This window comes from Melanotaenia boesemani, chromosome 11 (genome assembly GCF_017639745.1).
Source record: "Melanotaenia boesemani isolate fMelBoe1 chromosome 11, fMelBoe1.pri, whole genome shotgun sequence".
Classification (NCBI taxonomy): Eukaryota; Metazoa; Chordata; class Actinopteri; order Atheriniformes; family Melanotaeniidae; genus Melanotaenia; species Melanotaenia boesemani.
This window is the reverse complement of record NC_055692.1, coordinates 18866961-18882902: the sequence shown is the minus strand read 5'-3', so window position 1 is coordinate 18882902 and position 15942 is coordinate 18866961. Positions and strand designations below refer to the sequence as shown.

Below are 15942 nucleotides of genomic sequence, written 5' to 3'. Positions count from 1 at the left end.
TGCCCTCATTACATATCTATGCAACTGTAACACCTGAATAGCAAACATTAGTTCATTATTCAAAATCTTTACACTTTTAGGCCCAACAGATTCTGATTACCCTGGGTTCATTATTTTTACGCAGACACTTGGAGCCACTGACCAAACGCCAAACCTCAGTGCTGCTATGTGCTGCCATCTAGTGAGAAAATAATGAGAACAAATACAGTTGTGAAGTAATGATATCTGTGCATTTATTTTCGAAACTTGTATATCTACTTGCACATGTATTTGTCTTATTTGGGTTACTCATTAGGAAATTAAGTTTATGCTATGACTTTTATTTGCCAGATGCAAACTCGATTTACATGTATAAATTATATAATACTAACTAATATTAAACAATGCGTTTAAGCAGTTTTATAAGCTGAATAGCACACTAATTCTGAGGTCATCTTCAGTCACTATTTAAACACAAATACACTCCCTGGTGTTCCCCATGGGAGATATACATATCAGTTCATAGATCTGGAAATGTGTACACAGGTGTCCTCAGTGTATCCTGAGGTGCAAAACATGAGAAATTACAGAATAAGCAGGGAGAAACATCCAAAGAGTAAAGCACACTAAAGTGTAAAAGTGTGCAGTGGCTGTTGTCCACAACAGAATCCTATGCAATACATCTCAGTTGGGAAGCTTTTGAGAATGAGTTGTTCAAGTCATTGTTTACTCCTTTCTAGATAGCTCTTTGGTGTAGTGGGATGTCCCCATCCATATCCATTAGCTATATTCACTTATAAATCCTGTTGAAATGGCTCATCCAGTTGCTGCAGGACTACAAAGTGTCAGGTGCCAAAATTTTTCCAAAAAGTAGGAACTGGACCATTGAAATATCCCTGAGCTGCTTCACCCAACTTACAGCTCAAACCCACCTCACCAGCCAACACCTGTGAGACACAAGATAATCTCAACAAATCCAAGCTGGTTTGCAGCTCAACTATAGACTCCTGCATGTGGACCACTGGTTAGTTCTCTACTGATACTTCAGCCAGATTCATCTGAGGCATAAAGAAGCATGTTAGATATGGAGGAAATTGTGGTAAATCAAGCATTGTACAAATGATTGGGATTTCCTCTAATTCTAAAAGTAAAGCAGGTATTACCTCTGGGGATGGTTTCTGATTCACAGTTAAAAGAGGAATTCAGAAAATTCCAACACAAGAGCACTACCTGCATCTTGAAGGACTCCACCCATCCTGCACATGCACTTTTTAACTCTCATGTTTTGGGGCGAACACTGTGGTGCATCAGAAACAGACTACCAGACTGAGGAACAGCTTTTTCCTGACCGCTTTGAGACTGTTGAACTCTGGTGGTGTTCTTTAGGTTGCATACCTCGGGAAGATGGACAATATTTGTAATCCAATCTGGACTAACGTACCTTACTGTACAATTATGTCACTCAAGACACCTGAATGTAACTGCTGAGATATGTTACACTCTGCATGTTATACTGTCTTCATTGGGTTTAGTCTAGTTATAACAACCTTTTTGTATATATCTTTAGTCATTTTTATTCAGATTTTTAATTTACCTTGTTTGTTTATCTATTGATTGAATTACAATAAACTCTTTGAATCCTCAAATCATTTCATGAAACAATACATATTCTAAATGTACCGCTTATGTAAGATAATAATATATAATAATAAAGAAAACATAACAATCAGTATAGTGTTACTTCACCAATAACATATTAAAGACTCTCCCAGGGTACTTTTCTACTTTGTTGTAAGATTTTGTCAAGTAAATGTTCAGGATCTCCATACAACCAGTTAACTACACTTTTTCAGCTACTGAATTGTTATAGGTGACAATCAAACCAAGGTTTCCACGACTGTGCTTCTCCTTCTCTGCATACGACCAGCACAGAGCCAGTCTGCAGGATGTAGAGTGTGAGAATACAGTCAAAGCCTCATCTGAGGTTTTAGAGTATGTACTCTCGTGTTCAGCTTGTCACCATTAACAGGAAATGTTACGTCCTACTCACAGGATCAAAGTTCATGTAAATATACTGAAAATGTTTAAATTATAGTTGCTAACATTCAATTGTTTTAGCTTTGGTATACAAGAACTAAGAAAGACTAACTCAGAAAAAAAATCCTCTGCAAACTACTGTTTATTACACCAAATTATACCAATTTAGTATCCACATTAAAACATATTTTTTTTCTTAAAAACAGCAACAAGTTATTTAAATGTTGTAGTAACACATTGATTGTATATGTTAAATTATCACCCTTCCAGCTGATGATAACCTGATAACTTGTCTGGCAAAAATAAACCGACAAAGAGTTTCACCTTAAAGATCTTTGCAGAATGAGGAAATCCTAAATAGAGTTGGTAATCCACAAGCAGGAGTTGGGCTGATTCTTGAGGATTCTCTCAAATAACATTTCTAATTCTTTTAGTCACTTCACCAGCAGATGGCAGTGTAGCATCAACCACTGCCATTTGGTTCTCCAACAACTCTACTAACGCCTTAATTATTATTATTTTATTTTATTATGGTCTAGACGTTGGTCTATGACAGCTCCAAATTCATATAAGTGTAAGTTTACATCGTAGATTTTTAATTGTATTGATGATATCATGTGTGCTGTCTACAAATTATTAAAGAAACTATATGGTTTCTTATTATGTTTCCCTGCATGAGGATGGACTGTGCACGTTTTAAAAGGCTAACACTATTAACAGTTTTCTACTTGCTTTTAGTTCAGACTTGTAACGACTTTAAAAATGCACAAAGCTTAGTGTAGGCAGTGTTGGTGTGTTTTGGTAAGCCTGAATGAAACTGGATGTGTTAAAGTAGCATTTAAAGTAAGAGCATGTTCACTTATATAAGATTCAGTGATTATTATGTCTCAGGTGTAAAACGCCTACATTTGAATACCTATTCATGTTTTATTTAATTGTTTTTTTTAATGATATAATAAACAAATATAGTTGTTTTTTTCAGTTCAAATACATTTTGTGCAGATCCGGGTCAGTGTACATCAGGAAAGAGCTGTAGTCAGTTGTCAGTTTATCAAAAATCAGAGACAGACGATCAGTTACAATCACACTTTAGCTCACACACATTAACCTAACATACATATGTTTGGAGTGTGAGCGAAATGTTGTAAGACCCCTTGTTATGATGTTTTAATGTTGTAACACTGGAAATGTTTCTTAACAAGAAATGTTCGGTCTGTTCAGACATACCAGCTCCTAAATTGACTCCGTGTCCATTTAAATGTTTTTCACCCCACTCACAGCCCATTTTTTTGTTTATTTAGTGTAAGTTGGTTGAAAGGAACCTAGATGGTTTCAAATCAGTCAAAAACTATTTTATATTCTTAAACTGCTGCCACCCTCTGGCCATCTGCCTCATCACCTCCATGGTCTGCTGCTGCAGTTACCGGAGTTGTTTGCCATTAACCACTGTGGCTCTAGCAGCTGACCCATGACTGTCTGCTGAAGGTGGCTGCTGCTTCAAAGAGAACTTAAATATCTTTGTGGTGTTATTTAAGCTTTTGAACCAGACAGTTTATACAAAAACTTAACAAAGGGGACATTTGTCTGTGACTCCTCAGTTGCTGCTCCCTCTTAAAGCAAAACAGGCCCATAACAGTGTCACTATTGCTGTAAGGAGAACAATATAAGTCAGCTGTCCTGTTACGGCCCCAGGCCTTGGACTTTGTTAATGCATTTAAATTGCTGTGTTTTTTTTGCAGCCAGGTGATTGGCTGGTTGTCTGGAACCCAACAGCAACTACCTGGCAGTGCCATGTCCCATCCGTGATTGGCTGGCTGCGTCATCACCTACCTGCGATTGACCCAATCATCTGACAGTTGCCTGGAGCTCTAGGCATTCAGGGCAGCTGTGCTTGTGTAGACCAGCTTGCCAATTGAGGTCTTTGGACTTGTGGTTGTGTGTTTGCTAACCTGTGACTTAGGTTAACCTGTTTTTTAAAGGCTGTGGAAAATCCTTAGGTGGTCTGATTTTGGTCTTTGTTCTTTGTTATTGTTTTGTGAATGGCTTTAGGTCTTAGGTTTTATTAAGACCAAGCACTAGTATAGCTCTTTTGTTGGGATTGTTTGGATTTGAGTTTCTTTGTCTTTTGTTTTCAGATTGTGTTCTTTTACTTTTAGTCCCTTTTTTCTTGTTTAATAATCCCTTTACCTTTACAATATTATTTCTGGTCTTTAATGTTGCTACCCCTTTTCCCCCAGCAGAGCCGGGGTTGTAACATGTACCCTTAATTGGTCTTAATGAGACCTACAGATACACCCACCATCTCTGGAGATTCCTTCATCCATGAGCCATGCGCTGCACTCTCATCGCTTGCGTAGATTATATCCAGCACATGGTTATAAAGTTCCTCATCTATCTTATCTGTGTAGTGACACTTCACAAGATTTTAAATTACTAAGAAAAAAATGAAAGAATTTAAACATTGTGCTTTATTGGTAATAAGTATTGTAATTAAAACTGCTTCACATGCTTAAAAATAAATGGATGCTGTGTGTGTGTGTCTATGTATGTATGATAAATTAGACTTTTCTCTTAAAGACCTTTGATTAGAAATACATTAAATACACAATTATATATAGTTTTTTAATAACAATGGACAAAGACATTGAGGAATAATTATTTTCAAAAGAAAACAAACAAAAGACAAACAAGAGTTTCACAGTATTTTTTTAAAATGTGTTTTCTGGAGAAGTTGAAGGAGAACAACATCTGCAGCTGCTCCGAACCTGATGCACCTGTGTTCTATTGTGTTCTCTTCTTTGACATACAGGGATGGTAATATAGGAAGACAACAAGAAAGGAGCTGTTTGACTTGCTATGTGGGGGCAGCCATAATGAAGTACTTCACTGAGCAACCAGGACCAGCTAAGTCAGGGCTTGTTATGGTTATCCCCCCTTTTGTGTAGCACAAGGGATACGGGCAACATAGAGACACTATGTGGAGCAGACAGAGGAAGAAAGGGCAAATACAAACTTTTTTTTAAAAGATTTGTTTAACCTTGATTTTATAGAGTTCTGTTGAGAAAAGCAGTCTCATTTACAGTCCCAATTACATTTACTGAATAACCTAAAAAAGAAAAATACTTTTTAAAACCTATAATTTTTTAAAAACTATAAGTTGTATTAAAGAAAATTCTTCAATCTTGAGTGGCAGAAATTTGTGCTGAAAACACAAATCTAATTTAAATATTCTAATTTTGACAATCCAGTGTTCATTGCAGGTTAAAGAGACCCCTGTCCCTCAAATTAAAGTGAAAATTCAGAGCTCAAATATAAGAAAATTCTATAGCTGCTTTTACACATGCACAGGAGTCCAGAAAAGTTGTTGGGGTGTTCCAAAGCATGTCAGAATACAAATGTCCCAAAGATTTGCTCCATACTTTCTACAGAGTTGGTCCACCAAGTCTGCCAGTAAAATCTCCAGATATTCAGACTATTTACAAATGCATCAGCAAATAGCCTGGACTCCGGACCATTTGCTCTCACTGACTGCATGAATGTGTGTGTGTGTGCTGTAGAGAGTGTGCCCTTTCTGTTGACCTGCATGCTGCTTTGTCTCACACAGAAGATTCATCTTCCATTCTCAGTGTGTTGGAGAGAATACACAGCAATTTCCACTGGGTCATTTCTGCATCATGTGCCGCCTCCTGCACAGTCGAGGCAGCAGTTTCTCCACACCACAGTGGAAACACTGGAGAAACCAGCTGCCAGATCCTCATAAGATCTGGCAGTTTTTCACTGACAAACATAAATGAAAACTGTGACAGTTTTGATACATAATTGTAGCCTTCACTATGAAAATGCAGCTGTAATCAGGCATGTGCTGCTTGGATTAAACTCTAGTCTCTGGATGTGAATAAAAGAAAAGCAATGCTATATTTTTTTAAGTTTCTTTTTTACCTTTTAAATCCCTGACCCTCATATGAGCTCACCAGAATGAATCTCATTACCATTTTATGTATTCTAAAAGGATCCTGTCTGAATGGTGGAGGGTAAAGGTTAAGCAGGAGCATTTCCAGCTTTAACTGGTACAACTATCATAAAGAGTTAAGATCAGAGCATGTTTATAACCAAACACAGGACGGCGGTATCTTGTTTCCCCAGATGAAAAGAAGGAAAGAATGATTTGTTGTGTTGCTTAATGAACCTTTACATGACTGGGAAGAGCTTACATCAACAATCACAATAGGTAATAGATAGTTTTCAGTTTGTGAAGTAAAGAGGAAGGAAATAATAGAAGCAGAAGAGTAATTGAAGCAATGACCAGTGAGGAAAAAAATCATCTCAGTAAAACTAAACTTCTATCCTGAGAGGCTAAAATTATTTTCAGCTGTATGTGTCTGCAGGGATTTACATCAACCTCTAACTGCTTGGCACCATTGTCTGCTCTGAGTGACCTCATAAAACACATAGAGGTGCCTGAAATAAAGAAAATAAAAAAATCTCTTACACACCATTTTTCAGCTCAGGCCCACCCCAATCCATAACTTGCCATATGTTGTGATTGTAAACAGGTGGGCTCAATCACCTTTTTTATAAAAAATCCAGTTCTCTCTGTTGTACAAAAAAGATCCCAAACTGAAAGTGGCAGTCTGAAGGCTCCTCTGAGTGTGAAAGTGTTAACATTGACTAATAGCACATTCAGTAGATCAGGACATAATGGAACTTTAGCTTACAAGACAGTTGCACGGACAAACTTTGCAGTCTGTAGCATCTTTTGTAGCTGGCGAGGCTCCAACCACAGATCAGCTCCTAGTTTTGGTTTGCAAGGCAGGTGTTTAGTTTGGAGAAGACCACAGCCTTGTGGTTAACGGCTGTTTGCACTGATGGTCTACATTAGTGGATGGATGGATAGTCCTTAATTCATTGCTCTATTTATTCTTAAAATATATGTTTTAGGCCTGTGGTGTGTGAATAATACGTTTACAAACGTTAACAGTAACTTTTCAAACGACTGTGGCATCAGTTTCTTTACTCTGTTGTTTATACCAAATAATAGCTGCACAGCTCCCATGATTTCGGAGCAACCTTAAAAGACTGCACCCCCATAATTCATTCACGCTGCTTAAAAGTACCTTCCCCTTGAGCGCGTATTGTCTTCTGCGAGCTGTTGAAACGGGGCAAGGTAAAAAAAAAAAAAAAAAAAAGACTGCGGGATGTGCTTTTAAAAGACCCGAGGAGACTATAAAACTGGTTTCATGCCCGCTGCTGGAAAGACTCTGTTGGATATGAGCACGGACAGACGGAGGTAGGCAGAGCACACAGAGAGGGAAGGACAACACACACTTGTGTTCAAGGTTCACTTTCAAAGGAGGCAAACGAGAAGCGTGAGTCCTTTGCGTGTGTAGTTCTTTGTAGCTCTGTTAGGACTGAAGGAGTTGCTCTTGTACAAATGAGTCAGTGTCATACATCCTCATTTCCAAGTGTGTATTTTCTACTTTAGTGAAAAGGATGCGCGTCCTCTTCAGCCTACCGGGTGCAGTTTGACACATCTCCCCTCCAAGCTGGACTCGACAAATTTCTAACCGGAGCAATTTGGACACGTTAAAAACTTCCCTGGCCACACTTTTGATGCCACGGAAATGGGACCGCACCATCGGGAGAGCGTGTCCGCACTATGCAGAAAAAGTTTGCTTTGGACTGTGCTGATACTCTGGCTGGCCACGTTTGTTAACGGGACCTGGAAGACGGGACTTTACAAAACATATTCAGCCGGGAGGCAGCTGAGCAGAGACCAGGCAGCAGCCGCTCACACCTCAATCTATCAGAAAAGGTAAGGATGCATTCACTTATGGCCTCTTCGTATCATTAACGTTTGTTTGCTGCTACAGGCTACTGATCAAATGTGTCTTGTTGTATAAAATGACCACTCTAGTGTATTTCTAAGTTTTGTGAGTCTTTTATTTAGTGAATGACTCTGCAGAGCTACTCCCATCTCCATCCATCTACCAGCTCCTATTGTCTTCCTGACAGCTGGTTTCCTTTTTCCTGTGTTGGCAGCACACATTACTCTGCTGAGTCCGGTCCTCGTTGTGGGCCCACCTTTTCTCTATGTACCTCCTCTTAGCACCTCCACCATCTCTGAGGTGTGTTTTTGCTCTCCTTTCAGCAGAAGATGCAGCAGCAGTTCTGTCATCTTCTCAGATGATGAGGGGAATGCCTTTAAGAACCCTGGTTCATCCACAGAAATCCTTCTTTAATGAGGACAGGGTCACATGAATGAGGGAGCATTGATCTGTATGATCTTAATAGTCAATGAATGAAAAAAAGGGGATTAGATAGTCTCATGTAATGATTGATCTTCTGTATAACAGCACAGTTGTTGATGAGTCTCTAGGAGGAGTCTCTAGACTAAACACAAAGGCAACCACAGCTCTGCTGCACTGTTACTCAGTTTAAAGCCAGGTCATCTTGTAATGATGAGAATGATGAAATATTTACACTGCCACACTGAGTGTGTGTGGGCTGAAAATGGCTGGAGGCAGTGAGCCCCTCTTGATGAGGGTGTGTCCAGGTAGCTTTTGGCATCCCCCCAGCCTGCGTCGCTCCATTGGCTCACCTCTGTGCTCAGCTCCCACATCCATCACAGCCAGACATTTGTGGACATGTTTACTAAATAAGAGCAGCTGGGACTTCACTGCATCCCGGCTTGTTTTGGGAAGATTTAAGTATTTTCGGATGGGAGGGTTGAATAGACAGAGAGAAAGCTGCTGGTCTGAATCTGCCACTGTCCTCAGAGGGGTTTGTGGGTTTTAGGTGACATGCGATGAGCTGAATGTCTCAGTCCACCTGCTGTCTGACCTGATCTGCAGCACTTATGGTAAGTTTACAATACCAAACAAAAAAAAAAAAAAAAAAAAACAAAGATGGGGGGATTTCAGGAAGCTGTTTTGATATTGGGTGACAAAAAAAACCCATAAAGCAAAAAACAACAACTTGTCATTAGAGCGTACAAAGGTAGATTTTCATTTCAGCTGACTGGGAAAGGAATACGTCACAAAGAGACCTTTGCCAACAATGTTCTCTCGCACCGTCCCTATCTGATTACAAAAATCAAAGGAGATAAGAACTCTTGCATAATTTCTTGACTGATTTGATCATTTTATCAGGAGCTAAAAAGTGTTAATTTGCTCTTGTCTTTCTTAATGACCATGTTAGCACAGTACACTGTGAGGTTACTGAGGTAGATGATTCTTCACTTCTTGTCTCACTCACTTCTTTATCCTCGCTCGGAGGACTTGTCATGGTCTGACAAGCAGCCTGAGCCCTGTGGCCACCCTCATTCCTCCTCTATCTTAACCAAATCCATGTTCTTTTTAAGCACGGGAATGAAAGCGACTGAGATTCCAGTAGGACAATAGTTGGGCGGCTTTAGTGGGCTTTAGTTTGTCCTTTCATATAACTTTAAAGTTTATGGAAACATTGGAAAGACGCAGGAAGGCTCTTTTTTGTAATTGGTGATTGCAGATCAAACTTTATATAATCAAATTAATCAAAATGACAAAGTTACAGCTTCTATAGTGGGAAAATTATCAGCTTTTTTTTTCGATCATTGCTATATCACCAGTTTTTGACAAAGCAGTCCAAGCATACCCTCCCCCATGCCAAAAACATTCCTTGATGGCAGTGGCCTCCCCCATTGGGACAATGCTCAAGCCGTTGACCCAGCTTTGAAACTCCATAGACCCCAGCCTGTAGGTCCCAAACTATCTGCTGCCAACATCTCAGTTCCAGACACCTCAGGACAACCCTTTTTTCTGATTTTGTTATCAAATGAGTCACAATATGATCATATTAATAGCTTGATAATTTTTATCAAAGCATTTAGAACATATGAATAAAAAAAAAGTTCAACCTATGCAGAAGTTTATGAACTTGTTTCAGATGATTTTTGCCTGTTTGGAAAAAGACTTTTTATGCATGAGAAGGAATTGAAACAACACTTCAAATTGCATCTGACCTGGCAAAGAATACGTTAAAAATTAAAATGACATAATTCACTAGCTGATTCCAATAAAAGCCATGAAATAATAAACTCAGATAATTATCCAGCATCTTCCCAGATATAATACTGTTGATATTTTTACGAATTAATGGAAATCCACAACAGCTCTATTCATTTTTCTTTTGTAGTTTTTTTTCTCTTCCTCCACTTTAAAGACTGAATGTGACTCTTATCAGGTTTACTTTCTTTTACACTGTTCACTCATAGGCTACTCTGGTTCTCTCTGTTTTTCCTAACCTGCCAGTTACAACTCCAGGAATGTAGTTACCTTTTCTCTTCATTAATTTCACCTTGACTTGTACTCTATTTGTCTCCTTGACATTTGTTGGTGTGCCACATTAATCATATACCTCTCCTTTGTCCCAAGAGACCAACGCTGCTTTATAATTTTCTTTTATTTCATCTCCCTGTTGTCATTCCTAGTATGACCTTCATGAAGAAATGTCCTAACTTCCCTCTCTTTCTCCTCTTGCTTCTTCTCATCTCTTCTAGTTTTCTTCAGTCTGGCCATTTGCCACATCAGTCTTTTGTCCTTTGTTCTCCACAAGCATTTTCCCACAGACAGAAATCTGAAGAAATTCCTCCAGATTTCAATCCTTGTAGCAATTCAAACATATCTTTGAGCATTCAGCTTTCCTCCTCCTACTGTACGTGAATGGATGTTTGGATGGAGAAGGATTCACTGAGATGTTATTCTTCCAGGGTCTTATCTGCGTTTTGCCCTCATCAACCCTCTTGTCAGTTCACACGGCTTTGCCTCCCATGCTCTTCCTCCTCACACAGTCTGCTGCTGAAAGTCCACCAACTCAGTAGCATAATGGAAAAAAGATGCAGACGGGGTGAAATGAGGGCACACTCTGTAAGAATGCAGCATATAAGGTTTTCTTTTCTTTAACTAGCTTACTGTCTACATTTGCATACATTACATTTAACGGGTTCAGCTTTCTTTTGTTTCTATCCAATGTCTTCCTATTTTGGCGTCTGTAGCGCTGAGGAACAGATGGGACAAAGCTGCGATTTTTCTGGATTTCTTTCCTAATGGTTGGCTGTGGCTACATATGACTGTGATGGTTGATGATTTATTTAGCTTGGGCCCAGCATTCAGAGTGTGCCATGTGTGCTTTGAGACCTGATACTCACTGAGGGCCTGCTTGGTGTTTTGCCAGTGAAACAGCATGGTGCTGGTGGGCTTCACACTTCATAACACATGGGTGCCTCGGGTAAGAGGAAGGTGTTGACTATAAAACATTTAAAAGTAAAAGACTCAGTGTGCTGAACACCTGTGTTCCTTTTGTGTGCAGGAGTTTTCAGCAGCTTGCTGGCAGAGGAAGAGAGTTTCATGATGTTGCCTGCAGCCAACTGATACAAATATTCTTAAAGATTATCTTCAAATTTACTTTCTATATGTAGAAGGCCAAGTGTTCTTTTAAAAAGCTTGTTTTTATATGTCATATTATTAAAAAAAAAATTAAATAAAATATTGTTCATAAAATACTATATTGCCAGTTGTGTGTATAATAGTTTTTAAACCACTCAAGAAATTGTAAATCATATGGTAAATGCTCTTGTTATTTCATTCACTGAAGCAACTGCATTTGTCATTTCCTTTTTGTTAATTGCATATGTGCAATGCAAGGAACCCACCTCCCACATAAAACCCACCTCCCACGTCTTTCCATGTACCCCCTGGTGACAGCTTGGCTGTTCCCAGGTGAAACCTGCTCTCAGCCTGGGAAACTCAGATGTTTATCTGCTGGGTCTGGAGGATAAGTGGTAGGGAGGAGTCAGGGTACAACCACTGACTCTCCTACCACCACCTCCCAGCTCTACATGACCACAGTTCCTTCAAAGTCAGTTTTTTTTTTTTTTTTTCAAATCAGGAAAAATAGTCATAGGGAAATTATATAGATCCACTTTCATTTTTGTAGTCTCACAGCTGATTGATATAAGATACATGAATGTCGGACATATATTTATATAATATGTTGCAAATTCATTCCCATACTGGAGAAGTCTATCATTAATTCAGGTTGTGCTGTAGTTTTGCAAAGTTCAGCCCTTTTTAGGAGTGCCTCCAATATGTTGTTTATACCCTAAATGTTGTCACTCTAAGTTTCCAGAAAGAAGCAAATAGTAGAAAAAAATCATTGTAGTGCAGGCTTAATGAATTTTACATCAATAGAAAAGGTCTACATCACTTGATAATTCAAATAAAAATATGCCTGCACAGACTTTGCTCAGGCATGTATAGAGGTGTTCCTGCTCACTGACTCAGGTCTGTGTGTGCGGCCACCACAACATGTGGGGATTGTTAAAGGGAGCTGGTTCAGGGCTGCTTCACATCCTTTGCCTTTGGCGGTTTCTTTTAGTGTAAACTGTGTCTGATACATGCTAACATATGGTCTCACATATTGACAAACAGACTTTGGCGGGAGGGAATATCCCACTACTCTTGCAAACCCACTGGCAACACAACACACACACTGTATTTTGTGCTGCTGGCCTCACAGTCTGCTTTGTGGTTTCTAGAGCTCCTGTCTTTATATATAGTGGTTGTACCAAAACAGGCCTTAGTAATTGTTTCCTCATTTCTCTTATATTCTGATGAATATGATGCAGGTATTTATGTATTTCATTGTTGATAAAATAGTTGTTGTATTTAGTAGCTCAGCAGTCTTACAATATTTTCCACAAATTAAAGTGTTCAGTGTTAAGTTGCGGACTGAGATAAAAGTTGGCTTTCAAACTGAACTTTTTTCAGAAACATCTCTCTTGTATGTTCAGGAAGAGGCATCAGCTCTTGTTAAAGGTGGATTAAACTAAACCATTTAGCTCTCATTCTTCTCACAAATAAATCAGCTTTTATATAACTTGATATCTTTTCTAATATCCTAATGAGATATTGGTCAAATATCACACTTTGCCTCTGGAGGCTTTAAAAATAGCTGCTCTATGATCACACCTCATTATTAGATCTATATCTCTGGTCTTCATGTAAGCTTTTTGTCTTGTTTAACAGCCTCAGTGAGTCTTGACAATATCTTATGAAGCCCCTCGGGGAAGGGAGTGAACTTGTGACCCAGTGGTAACCTGCAATGAGAAACCTTCATGTTTGTTTAAGACCTTGTTGTCCTCTTTATTCCCTTCTGAATGACCTCACCTCCTCTGAGAGCTAATGTAAAAACGGATGTGTATTGATAAGAACACAGATCTCAGTGTAAATACACCCCCGTGAATCTTGCGGCTGATTAAACATTGCAAACATTGTAAAGAAGTCTAAAAACAAAAGGGTGGACGAGGGAAGACCACAGCATGCTAAATGTAGCTGTATGGCTAATTAGCTTTTGTGAGCATTCTATGATATGATGTGTTTGCATTTGATGTGTTTTACACTGTATTACTTCCTTTCATTTGTCTGTTTCTCTCTTCAGGAACTGGTGTCCTCATACAGTCACTAAGACAGTGACCTGCCAGGTGCAGAACGGGACAATCCTCCAGCGGGTTTACCAGACATGCCGCTGGCCACAGGGATGCTCAGGAGGCAGGTGAGAGGCGAAGGGACTTTTATAACACTCATCTTTAAAGATAAGAACCTTAAAATACCGATCCACTGTGGAAACTTCCTTTTTCAATCATTGTTTTTTTGTATTGTGCATTTATATTGTTTTTTTTTAACATGTGAGATATTTCTTTAGCATCACTATTCGTTTCTACACCTTTGTCCTATAGCCACATATGAATGTGGGCAAGTGCAACAAAAAACAAACAAAAAGCAGCAACACTAATTTCACCTTCTCATTTGTAATTTAAAGTTTGGGAGAAGTTCTGATGATAGTACCTGACTGAAAAAAAATATTTAATCAGCTGCCCTGTAACATCTGTTACCTACTGTGCGTTGGGGCTCTGCAAAAGCACGTCTGCATGTTGTAGAGACTTGCTGCCTCTTGTTGGCAATCTCATAAATATGTTGAACAATCTATGGTGTGGACTGCTTCTGATTGTATGGGTACTAAAGTTGGGTCTTTATCCTTAGTCAGTTTTGGTGTAATAAAGAGGTCAAAGATCTCTTTTGTGGTGGAGTGAAACAAACTGTCTATTTTCTATACACTCTAATTCAGGGTCAATCAATGGGTTAAGGAGCCTGTCCCAGCTGCTATCAGGTGACAGCCAGGGTGCACCTTGGACAGGTTGCCAGTCCATTACAGGGCCAACAGAGAGACGACCAACCGCTGATTGAAACACTCATTGTCCAGTGCAGTTCTTGCATGCAGCGCACCATCTTATTCATTATGAAATGGCTTCTTTTTGACTCCTTTCAAGAAAATGTTCAAACAATCAACATTCAAGCTGAATGTAGCTGCATTTAGGATTTTGGCAGTGATAAAATATCCATTCTGATATTAGATTTTGTAATGAATTTACTGCTATCATTTTTGTCCATGTGATGGCTTCAGATTTTGTGTGTATTTTTCAGCTACAAGACAGTGGTCAGACCTTCGTACAAAATGGTATACCGCACTGTTACTTCTCTAGAGTGGAAATGCTGTCCAGGATTCAGTGGCACCGCCTGTGAGGAAGGTAAGTCAAGACAGAAGAAGTTTTCAGACATGTGCACATACGAACTGAACAACAATTGGAAGCAATGAAAAACAGTCAGAGTTTGGGATGGCACCACCATCCCACGTTTGGAAATGTTAGAGAAATCAATGACTGCGCTTTTTGCCTTTAACTACAGCCTTTCCTCTGCTGCCCGACTTTCTGTTCAGTATTCTTAATGCCTTCAAACTCACTTGCTTATCATCATTCCTGCATTTTGCATTGCTTCCTCATAACCTGAATACAGTGCATGCTTTCCAATGTGCTTGCGCGAGTCATACTTTAAAACAGGAGTGATTTCCATTAGGCTTACATAAGGCAGCTTCTGTCCTCTAAATGAAGTTAAGAAACAAGATCCCTCGGCCTCTGCTGGGTGAGTCAGATACCCCCACTTTATTAATCACTTTTAATGTCATTATTCCAAAAGTAAATGTACCACGTAAAGGTTTGCTCTTTTCTGTGATCCAACTGGAACAAAGTCTTTCTCCTCTTAAAGTAACATGCACTTCTGTTTTCATTTTTTTACTTCAGTAGCTGCCCACCACACACACACACACACACACACACACACACACACACACACACACACACACACAGACAGAGAGTGTATAATGACTTCCTCTGGCACTAATCTGCAGGTTTCTGCAGTCTGTGGAGAGGGGTGGAGTGTCTGTTTATGTCGTGACCCAGGGCTTGAATGGGTGTAACATAAATTGTCAAGCTGTGTAACACAAAGGACAATAAATGTTTACAGTGGTAAAAGTGGTCACTTTTTTGTGGTGCTGAAAACAGGCTATATAACTTTTTTATGCTCCCACTGCCAGGTGAGCTAAGAACAACTCTCAGCAGTCACCACTGGCCTGTGGTCTGCTGCAGAGTGATTTAGATTAGATAAATATCTCCAGTTTTCCTGCTGAAACGGTCAAACTGTCAGAATATTACCCCCGTTTAAGACTTACCACGCTCTCAAAGTAAAAGAAAAAAATACAAACCTAAACACACTGACAGAAATTACAGACTTTACTTAACAAAAGGAATGAAACATAAAGTGAATCTGGGAGGAAATTATCCAATTAAGTTGTTGCCGAAGGAGATTCCCCTCCAGTTGTCATGGCAGCAGGGGGCTGTCAAACCAGCGGGGATGCTGGGATTAGCCACTTATCTGAACGTCGTTCCGGGTGGCTCAGATCATAGGCACATCTGAGTGGAAGTGACAGGCTCCGTTCACAGGCCTTTACTCCTCAGCACCATGGATGCCATCCAGGGCCACCGGCGCTTTGTTCTGC

The 15942-nt window shown here is 39.5% G+C and overlaps 1 protein-coding gene across 4 annotated transcripts in view; it reads left to right on the top strand.

Annotated features, from left to right (window-relative positions):
- The first annotated feature begins 7221 nt into the window (after window positions 1-7221).
- Window positions 7222-15942, top strand: part of emid1 (EMI domain containing 1) — a 54170-nt gene continuing 45449 nt past the window's right edge. For 2 of the 4 annotated variants that reach the window (XM_041999898.1, XM_041999901.1), the window contains exons 1-3: window positions 7222-7828; window positions 13492-13605; window positions 14535-14638. In XM_041999898.1, the coding sequence (XP_041855832.1) occupies window positions 7638-7828; window positions 13492-13605; window positions 14535-14638 (409 nt within the window). In that variant the 5' untranslated portion in view covers window positions 7222-7637. The remainder of the gene's footprint in view (window positions 7829-13491; window positions 13606-14534; window positions 14639-15942) is intronic. The other 2 variants (XM_041999900.1, XM_041999899.1) reach the window with 1 other exon arrangement.